We start from the raw sequence: 11674 nt of genomic DNA on the forward strand, positions 1-11674 counted from the left end.
TTTTAGGACAAATTCATCTAGTTAAACATTGTTGTTCAGTTTTGTATTGTTGTTTCAAACTAATTAAAGATCAGAAAAAATATATTTTGTGTATTTATTTAATTTAAAAAAGTGTGGATTACATTAAACATTTTAAATTTATCTGGCAACAATCAACACTGGTAAAATTAGTAAAAATAAAATCATCCATTTAGGCAATTTCAAATTAATGCATTAACATTCTATATAATAGGCTACTTGTGAATTATACATGGATCTTAATATTTGTGTTGGCACATAATGAACTAGCCCTGAAGGTTAGATATGAATCATGCATGTCACGAAGGCCAGCTCCGACATGCTCACACTTTAACACTTAGTTTGTTTACACAGCTCAAATTGTCTTACACTATATAACTCAACAAGCTGCCATCTCTAAGCTACATCACAAATCCACTGAGACTCTAGCAAACACAAGGAATCAAATCCCTCACAAGTCAAGCGGACCCACTGGCCTCAGGTCCAGAGAGCTACAGCAATCCTGTTCAGAGGCCAAGGGATTTCAGAGGTATTGTTGAGATCTTGTGCAAAGAATATCAAAAAAGAATGAAACACAGACAAACAGTAAGACAAAGTCTTAGTCATGGTTGCCACCTTAATATCAAAGTATCGCAATATAACCCAACAGAGAAAACTACAATGTGTTTCACAATGGACACTTTACTATCCCACAGGAGAGGAGAAACTGATATAGATCTTGAAGGACAAAGCATCCTAGATCATGCTGTACATCTTCAAGGTTGGATTGCTGGGAAATGTGCCCTCTAAACTTACATAGACAATGCTGCAAGAGAAAAAAAAAAGCCCCCACAAACAAGGGATACAATTTAGCCTTCTTTGAAATCATAGTTAGTGAAGAGCACAGTCATTTGAGTTAATTCAGTGAGTAACAAAGGTATATTTTCATGGTGTTTGAGTGAGACTAGAAATGCAAGAGAAAGATTGGATCGTCATCAGGGTGGGGGGGAAAACTGAGAATGTCCCAGGCCCCATGACAGGAGAAGCCCACTGACAGAAACAAATGACTCTTTTTTTTTTTTTAAAAAACACAAATCACATAAACAAAAACAAAAAACACAAACAAAAAAACATACATCACATCCATTAGAAATTAGCACACAATTTCTCATTACAAATATGCTTCCATACTATGTAGTATGTGAAAAACAATACATGAAAATAGTAGTATGTCCAAATTCATAGTATTTGAAAAACAGCTGGCCAAAAGTACATGGATGAGTTGACAATAATATGGCAGACACAAAACATACAAACAATGGACACTTTACTATCCCACAGGAGAGGAGTTCTGAATGACAGTGAATCGATGGAAATTATGCTGATAGTCACATGACAATAATATGGCAGATACAATACATCCAAAAAGGCAAGTTACAGATTTGAATCAGACTGAAATAAATCAGAATGACTAAAAATAGAATAAAAAATGGAAATTGGAATTGAATCAAATAAAATCAAGAGAGTCAAAATTGTAATAAAATTGAGAAACCTGTAGAGATACCCTACCCAGCTTTATTTTCCAGCAGGTTTCTGAACATTCACCTCATCTGTCAGTCCCACCGCTAACTTATGCCTTTGGTTGAGCCAATATTGCCATGTTCAAGGATATTATCATCACATGTTTTAGTTGTGCATACATCTGCTTATTTAAAATGAGACACAAGAAATCACTTCAACACTGGGGGGATAAAAATGACAGACTTCAGCTTTAATAGGAAAATGGCCAAACTGATCAATGACAACAAAGCATAAAAACTAAATGTCTCCATTTGAGCGATTCTACAAATCCCTAAGAGAGCCACAGACTCCTAAAATAACACTTCTGCTGCGCTTTACATACTCAACTAGCCACAGGTGCGTGAGAAAGAGCAGACAGGAGCTATTTTAAACCATACTCCTGTAACAGAGATGGCTCAGGCTGAGAGCTGACTGCTCACAGGGTGCTCGAGGGTCCACGGCATGGTGTAGGCGTTGCAGGGAGCTGGAAATAGGCTCTGACTCCCACTGAGAGATGCATACCGTCTCACAGCCACAAGGTGAAATCAGCATACAGTGACAAATAATTGAATCCCTGATCACTGTCTACAAATTGAGATCAAGATGAACCTATCAAAACAAAAAAAAAAAACACACACATACATAAAAATTACAATAAACAAACACTAAAAACAAAAACATCTGTAATATTTAATAATTTTTTAAGAAATTAATAAACAAATGCATCAACAATTTTGTGAAATATTATTACAACTTAAAATTATGTTTTCCAATTTTAATACATTTTAAAATGTTATTTATTCCAGTGGAGGCAAAGCTGAATTTTCAGCAGCCATACAGTCTTCTGTGTCACACAATTCTTCAGAAATAATTCCAATATGCTGATTTGGCACTCATAAACATTCTTATTATTATCAATATTGAAAGCAGCTGTGCTGCTTAATATTAACATTGAAAATTTTAAACATAAATTCTGGATTCTTTGATAAAGTTTGAAAGAAAAGCATTTATTTGAAATGTATGTATAAAGTCTTTTCGGTCAGTTTTTATAAATTAACTGTATCCTAGGCAGAAAAAAAAGTATAATTTCTTTAAAGGGGACATCAAATGGCCATTTTCCACAAGTTGGTATGAATCTTTAGGGTCTTCATGAAATGTCTGTAACATACTTTTGTGAAAATTCCTCAATGGTCGTATAAAACAACACCCTTTTTTCCTCGTCAAAAACAGCTCTGTTCGCAAATACACCTTCAGTGCATGTCTCTTTAAATGATAATGAGCTACTGTTCACTCCACCACTCCCTTCTTTTTTTATGCATTCAGTACCATAAAAACAAACCTAATCCACTACATCGTCAGTGGCTCTGATGTCGGGAGAAAATTGAGACTTTTGTTCACTTTTACATTCAACTACAAAACACCTGCATTGCTTACGAGACATTGCTGTCGCTACAGCTGCTCGAACTCAGAGAAAAATCGCAAACAGTGTACAACTGGCTGAGGGCAGAAATATGCTAATACAGGACAGTTCGTCAGTGGTTGTGGGCGGGGCCTGAGCAGTATGACACCATACTGCTCAGAAAATTAAAACAGCTTGATAATTGAGACGGTTTAGGTTTTTTGGGGGGTTTAAAAAGGAGTGAATGGATTTTTATCATTGTAGGGTGGTTGTGTCCAAACACTGCTAAGTCACATTTATATGTGTAAACAATGTAAAAGTGAATTTTGCATCCAATGTACCATTTAAAAAATAAATCTTAATGACCAGTCCACACAATTTTGAACAATACTGTATACATAAAGCCACTAATAAGCACAGTTAAAATAGTCTGTACAACTTCTGAAGCTTTATGGCAGCTTTGTACAAGGAACAGATATTTCAATCAATGCATTATTCACTAATAATATTAATATCAAATATGGAACAGGTTTTAATTACTGGTCAACCTGTATTTGATGTATACCTGAATTAGATTTTTAAGAGCATCTCTTGAGAGGAGACAACCTGTTTTTGAATAGGTCATCTGCCACTTTCATAGTGATTTTTTTGGCAGTGTGAACTATATAGAAAAACACTGCAAGAATATTCTTCAAAACTATCATTGAGTTCCATGGGGGAAAAAACATACAGGTTTAAACCAACCAACAATTAAGTAATTGATGACAGAATTTTAGTTTATAGCTGAACCAGATTCTTTTAATTAGAAGAATAAGCAAACACTATTGCGGAGTAGTCAGGCAAGCTGAGCAATTCGGAATATTATTCTTCCTGTATGACTGTTTAGGAGGCATTTGGAAGGGCAGGATGTCGAACTCACTATATGAAGCGGCATGTCAACTGATTCAGCACTTGTATCCGTTTTCCTGTGCATTTCATTTCCTCCATTTTGAGGAGGATATTTAATTATGTATTCCACAGAACTGTCCGTGATACAATCTTCATGCCAATTCAAAAGATTTCAGACTCTGTAGTGATCACGCACTAGTGTCGAGAGAGACATCCTCATAAGTCTCAATCCCTCATTAGGTTCTTTTTTTTTTTTTTGCTGTCTATTGGTCTTTTTATAGATTGAGGAATTAAAGCCATCACCTTAGCAACACTGTGTAAATGGGTGGGTTTTATGTGTAGCTCCTTCATAATACTGGGGGGGGGGGGTTCTGTATGAGAAAGGGGAAAAAAATAACAGAGCCATTGAGGCTTCTCTTTCGCTTTTCCTTTTGTTTTGCTCTATAACACAAGCTTTGAGTGCATGATCAGCACTAAATAGACAGTAAACTGGTCTATCCCGAGACTATCCCAAAAATACAAAATTTACATTAATACTCTCAACCCAGAGTTCACCGTTCACCTTGGCATCCTTACTATGATCCTTTACAGCTAACGACAGCAACTGCATTCTTCCACAGTAGAGATGGAGAGTCCCTGAGCTGCCAACACCACACCTCCTCCACGGAAACTGCAAGAACTGGCTTAAAAATACACTCCACTCACAAACCATGAGTCACGCAGAACACCCATTTCGGTGGATGCCAGTGTAGATTCATTCATGCCATGCTTTGCAGGACAATGGGAGACATCATCACTGTATAAACAGCTCTGGTGACATCCTCTGGACAAGAACACACTTAAAAAGGATGGAAACCAATGCGAGCAGAGTGCTAATAGCATTTTAATTCACAGATCCTTGAAAATGAACGATATGAATAATAATTTATATGAAGTGTTGGTTTTCATTTATATAAAGAATCTATTATAATGTGTGTGTGTGTGTGTGTATTGGGGTTGTAACAATATTCAAACCGAACCGGAAAACCGTGCTACACTACCCACGGTACGTACCACGGTACTCTATTGGCCTACCTTGCCCCCACCTTAAACAATTCAACGGCTCGGCGCGGCTCAGCACGGTTTGTGTTTCCACTGCAGTTTAGTATATCTAGGGGTCGACCGATTATCGGCGCCGATATTTAGCATTTTTATTGTTATCGGCATCGGCCATTTTCAAAACCGATTTGCCGATAAAACCATTTTATTTTGAAATGCGCGATCTGGCACTGATCCAGCCACCTCAGTCAGAGCGCACCGCTCTGTGGCCTAGACTAAGCCCCGCCCATCGTCCGTCTGATTTGTTGGGAGTCACGAGCCTGGCCAATCAATACGGCTGGCGCGGCTGGAAAATGTTCCGCTCTCACACCCAAAGTACAGGAGCAGCTTCAGTGATCATCATCACACATCAATAAGTTATCTCTCGAAGGTAAGAATGCATTAAACGTTCCTGAAGTTGCAATAAAATCACTACACTGAAGTTGCAAAACACCTAAATATAATCGATTTATGATGACAAGCCCCGTTCAGTTATTATACTGTGAATTCCCGGTCAATGTCCGTCATTGCAGTGATATGCTTTAACGGATCATCACATCAGTGCTGAGATAGTGAAACTAAAACCTACTTCTCTCACCATTCGGCCAGCTTAACGTTATATTGTGAATAGATTATCAACACGAATGAATTCACTCACGTCTGCTGCGGGTTTTTTTTGTGTTGTTCACATAGCTTCACTGAACAGCGTCCGTTCCGTTAGGGCTCTTAGTCAAAAAAATGCGCATATTTGGAGAAATATTGCTTTATTCTAACATGATTGCAAAATAATTTATCATACAGATTCAGAATTACCATTATGCAATTTTGAAGAGCTGAAAGGGCATCAAGCGCGAGCTCTGACCTGACGCCCTGACGCGACGCGAGCTCCCTATTCCTGATTTAGTTATCTCCGCGGCCGCGCTCTCTCATTTGACTAATAACCATTAACCCCTCACTCGATTTGCCGGGGGGATGGGGGGATTTCCCCCCTTCTGGTCTATGCATCCCTGCCTCTGCTGAATAACTTTTATCTCCGGTGGGGATAAAAACATCATGCAAACCCGCTCTGACGTCCAGATCTAAATCAAATGATTCGCGATACGCGATCCGATTGAAGCGCATCGAAACAGTGAATCATTTTGCGACACAATGGTTTAACTGATTCGGAGTTTCAAAAAGCTCCGTTGTGTTCTTTGCTCGCTTTCTCGATGTAATTTGTTGTTTGAATAACCGTGGACATTAAATCATTACAATTAATAGGCCTAACGTAGGCTTACAAACTGAGATCACACTAAATACAATTTCCGTCGTATTAAAAACATTTCATAAAATTTTTCAAAAGCATCCCCCCCTCTGTTTATTTCACAAATCGCACCCTGCTAAATACCCAACTATAATAAATTAAACTGTAAATAACAACACATTGCATGTTTCTGGATGACGCTGTCCTGTATACTTCCTAGTTTGTATCGCCGTGATAAACAGTCAAACAAACATTTTACACATCAAAAATAAAAAAAACACTATTACAATATGGGTTGTGTGTAATTTTAACGCAATTCTGGGTTGCAAATAAAATGCTAAATATAACACACACACACACACACACACACACACACATACATATATATGGTTAGAAAAATGTACATACAAAAGAGAGAGAGAGATTACATTTATTTTCCATTATTTGTTCATTTGTTGCTGTTTAAATTTGCTTTAAGTTTTACTTTGTTTATAGGATGCTGCTGATGGATGCAAGTTTTACTTAGTTTACAGAATGCTGCTGATGGATGCTCCCCAGCACTTTTTATGTTTTTTGTTATTATTAATATTAATGTTGTTATTATGAACAGGTCTCAGAATTAAAGATGTGTTAAAATAATTTAAAGAGAGTCTTTATCAGAGGCCTTTTTATTCTTAATTTTGACATTAATTTTCATTTTTACACTAGACACATATCGGTTCAAATTATCGGTTTATCGGTCTCCTTGATCTGTAATAATCGGTATCGGCCCTGAAAAATGCACCAACTAATCATCAAACTCTAAGGGCGCTTTTCCACTGTGTGGTATGTTTCGGCTCGGCGCGGCTCAGCACGGTTTGTGTTTCCACTGCAGTTTAGTATATCTTTAGATTGGGCGGGATTATTCACGTCATTATAGTTGCGCAGCCTCTACTGCCACGACTCCTAAAAAAAAAAAATAATTCTCGCTGGATCAGCTTCTCTGCTATCAGCGAGAGTAACATCTGTACTTCCGCAAACAGACAACGAAACTTTTTGGTTGTTAAAAAAAGTTGCGCTCGTTCAAAACAGTTTACAGTGTACAGTGTACCGGGTACTGTACCCCCAAAAGTGAACCGTACCGAGCCATACCGTGCCATACCATGCAGTGGAAAAGCGCCATAAGAGACATTAAGTATGTTTACATGGACATCAGTAATCTAATTATTTTCCTTATTCTGAATTAGACAATATTATGATTAAAGTGTTTACATGAGTTGCATTCAGAATATCCCTTTCTAGTTACCGTTTTACATGTTATGGTACATAGATTGATTTATGACGTCATTACGTTCCCATGCGACGCCATCCGACGTTCTCTCCAGAATTTCACACATCAACGTTACCATATACAGTTTAGGGTGTTTCATTTTTAATTTTAAGCAAGCTTCAAGTGCAGTTAAAGGGGTCCTTTTATGCTCTTTTACAAAGTCTTAATTTTGTTTTGGGGGTGTACTAGAACATGCTCTCAAGCTTGGTATTTCGAAAAACAACCGCTTAAAACAACTGCATTTATTATGTACAGATAAGTGCAATGGCAATATGTATTACATCACAGAAATGGCATACAACTTATAATTTGAAATGTAAATAACACACAACAACAAATAAAGCAGCATATTTACAGGCTGTGATTCAGATACAGCAGATTGTCCTGACAAAGCGGGAACTGCTCCATCTTTCAGCAAAAGCTTTTTGCCGAAACCAGCACTGTACTCCCTCATGTTGTGGAAGCTGTCCTCAGTAAAATGTGCAGCACATTTGAATTTCCATAGGAGGGATTTAATTTAATGATATTCTAATGGTCAGTTTTGTTACATCACATAGGCTACCCTGGAAAACAACGCTGTAGTCCAATCGAGCCGTTCGTTGTAGTTCTTGAAAAGGTTTTTTTTTTTTTTTTTAAACAAAATATCTCCCTTTGGAGTTGATTTGTAACTTTTTATGCCCAAAAATACACACCACACACTGACTAAAATCCAAAAGTGAAAACGCATAATAGGACCCCTTTAATTATTTGTCATGCTATACATGCAAACAGACGGCGACGAATAAAAATGTGCCTTCTTGCTTGAAGCCATGCTCTTTTTTTTGTATGTATCCGGTCACAAAATGCAGTGAAAATTCCTACACAACGGTAAAAGTGTGATTAAGGCTGTACATGTCTATACTGCACTTCAATAATGCGACTAAAACAGGAATACTCCACGTGTCTTAATTCAATTTGTGTTTACTTCGAGTATGGCTTAAGCCGGATTAAGGGGCCGTCGACATATCGCGTCTTTTGCATGCTCAAGTTTGTTATTTCGGAGTTGCGACAAGCTCGTTTTTTCCAGGCGCGTTCGCACCGCATCGTGATAAAAACGTCGCAATTTTTCAGAATGCCGCAAGCGCACCGCAGGTCATGTGACAACAACCAACCACCCTTTCTGTAACAACACTGAAAGATCAGCCAAGCTGGAGGAACAGCTGATCATCGCTGTACAGGGATAGCCATTTTTAAATAAATTTAGTGCAAATTTAGCAGCAGAGCTACTGCAAGTGATTTTCAGTGCTGAAAATCCATTTATCCTTTGCTGAAACTTCCGCGTCGTCATGGAGAGCGCAAGTCATGGTTACTTAGCAACAGCAGACACAGCGGGAGCGCAAGCTACAGAGCACTTTGGAAAGGAGGAGAAAGCGGCGCTGCTAGCATTTTCCACGCATTTTTATGCGCGACATGTCAATGGCCCCTAAGGTTATCAAAAATCTGTTTACACTGGAGATTCTTAATCAGAGTATTGTCTTAATCTTGTTAATAAACTTTAGTAAACGTACTCATTGAGGAAACCACAAGCACTTTTCAACTATTAAACAGGTAGACACATTTTAAGTCAGAGAATGTTGACCTGAGGTTATAATACATTTGACACCGAAAAGAAAGCTCTGTTCTACCCAATATCTACTCTAGCACAAATTTATTCCTTCTTCCTTCAGGCCTCCTTGTTTGACTGGCCACTAAAAAACATCAGCAAAATACTGCTATCCTAAATACATTTTCACTTTGACAGCTGCCATCTGTCATCTTTATCTAAGCAGTGTGTCGGGTATAATCCACACAGTTTGACATGTAGGACATTCAAGATGTTCATGGTTGTATAGCAAAGCCTGATGGATGGCTTTACGAAGTCTAAGAAATATTAGTTTCCTCTTTTTAATCATAAGGAATTTATACTCTAAATAGGTTTCCAATTACAATTTGAACTCAAGCTGACAATAATTACTGTGACCTTTGACAGCCTCTTGGAAACCACAACTAAAACCACACAAAACTCCTATTTCATTAAACCACTGAATAGTTTGATATGCCAAGCTAACATTGCCCTCTGAAACCATATTCCATCCTTTCTAGACATGAATAGAAAATGTTTCTTTTATGTAAAAAAGTATTACTATAATAATAACAACATTTTATTTAAATAAATATCACACACACACACACACACACACACACACACTTGTGTTTTTGTTTGCATTTGAAGTGGACTGAATGTGTTGCCAACACAAACATTTGCATTCCCAACTCATAAAAACGTAGTGTTATTTAATATTTAAATACAATTTTTTTATGAGTTGTGAATGCTAGTTAACACTTTTTTTGGCAACACTTTTTTTTCACAAAAAAATAAAATAAAATTATATATATATAAAAATAATGTGTGCATATAAAGATTGTACATTTCAGAAATTTATTTAAACATGTTTATAATAGCTGTTATTATTAATGAAATGTATTAATGAATTTTATCATTATTACTATATAAATTTCTAAAAATATATATAGAAACTAAAAACATACATGTTTTTGCTTGCATTTAAAGTGGAATGAATGTTTCCAAAGCAAAAGTGTTAACCAAAAAAAAAAAACATCTTAAGAATGAGCAGCCCCAACTCATAAAACCGGATCAGCGTGGCAGGTGTTACTCAGCACAGTAATGCAAAACATCAACATCACCTAAACAATGAATTTCAAAGAATCTTCTCATTCCAGAGAAAACTACCACCAACACCTCACCACAGTACAAACCTGGTTTTCGGAGAGCCTCAGGTCACTCTGGTGTTTACATACACAAGGCAATTCACTTTTAACAAAGTAACAGGTGAGTGTTGACAGCGACATGTTTTACCCCGACGGAGCTGCTATTCACACCCAAAGAACACAGTGACTTCTCACACCAAACCTTTTGCATGTATGGAGGTTCCCCCTTGAGAAAGTCATAAGTGATACTTGTTAGACATGACAGTGAATGGCAGCATAGTTTATAAAAACACCCCATTCGTTGCAGCTAAATGTGGAAACACCTTTCCTCCAAAGACTTTTAAGCACTTACTGGAAGTGAGAAACCCAATTTAATTTGGTTGAGACCCCTTATCAGTAAAACGAGGACAAAAACGAACTTTGATACGGTCTGTAGGGCAATATTTGTGTGATGGGATAAACTAGCCATCAATGTTTGATGAGTGAATTTGCAGAGCACAAATGTTGGTAGCCTGCCACTGGTTTTATAGGCCAATTTGTGCATCTCCCATCCATTCCACAGGGAGCTATTAGAGCAAATGAAACTAATCTTACTGAAAACATTTTCCACCACACTTCCTAAAGCACCTGACATCCTCCATAATTACAATAGAGCATTGCTTTATTAAACCCCATAATCCCAGACAGCCAACGATGAAGCAGAAATTAAACCGACGAGAACCTAAACAATGCATTTCAACAATATATCGAAGGATGCAACAGTTGCTCGTATCAGGAAAATAAATCCATGAAGCCTGTGTGTGTACATACCGGTGGACTTCCATTTTTGAAGACGGTGTGCATCTTTCATTCAGTATGAAGCCGGACACCTTGCATTGTGCTGCAGACTGGAGCTGCATGGTTTCCCCCGGCTCCGACGCTGCGGATTCGATCCCGATCACACTCGCCTATTCATCGCGTTCCCCCTATTCTGAATGCATCGGTGATTCATTATTTAGAGATAGGCACAAGTCAGCGATGCTTCTCCATGCTGCTTGCATACACAATCCCGCTTTTCACAGTGCTGGACGGTAACCTGGCAACAGGCATTTGAGCGCTCACAGTTGTTAAAGGAGATCACGTTTGGGAAGATGAAATTGCTACGCTGTGTTAATACTGCTCAACTGAGCAGGCTTTTTCCCACCCTGCCTCTCTCTCTTTCTCTCTCTCCCCCTCGCTCTGGTCTTTCCTACCCCCACCCTCCTCTCTTTATTCTGTGCTGCTCCGTTTCAATAGTTATTTATCTTTGCTGGCTAAGCTTTGTTTTGAAGCAGCATGTGCATGCAGGCATCTGTGCAGAATGAGGTAAACATTATTTCAAACGGATGATCGCTAAATATTTAATGATTGAGAATAGATTTGAGGTAATCAAAAAGGAGAAAACTGCTTATGTGACCTCTCAGGTCACAAACGT

At 37.9% G+C, this 11674-nt stretch overlaps 1 protein-coding gene across 1 annotated transcript in view; it reads right to left on the reverse strand.

The window, feature by feature from the left end:
• LOC109080220 (protein enabled homolog) overlaps positions 1–11398 on the reverse strand; it is a 59237-nt gene extending 47839 nt beyond the window's left edge. Inside the window, 1 exon segment of the mRNA XM_042778022.1 lies at positions 11032–11398. Coding sequence (XP_042633956.1) covers positions 11032–11120 — 89 coding nt within the window. The 5' untranslated portion in view covers positions 11121–11398.
• Positions 11399–11674: the final 276 nt, after the last annotated feature.

Source organism: Cyprinus carpio, chromosome A20 (genome assembly GCF_018340385.1).
Source record: "Cyprinus carpio isolate SPL01 chromosome A20, ASM1834038v1, whole genome shotgun sequence".
Taxonomy (NCBI): domain Eukaryota; kingdom Metazoa; phylum Chordata; class Actinopteri; order Cypriniformes; family Cyprinidae; genus Cyprinus; species Cyprinus carpio.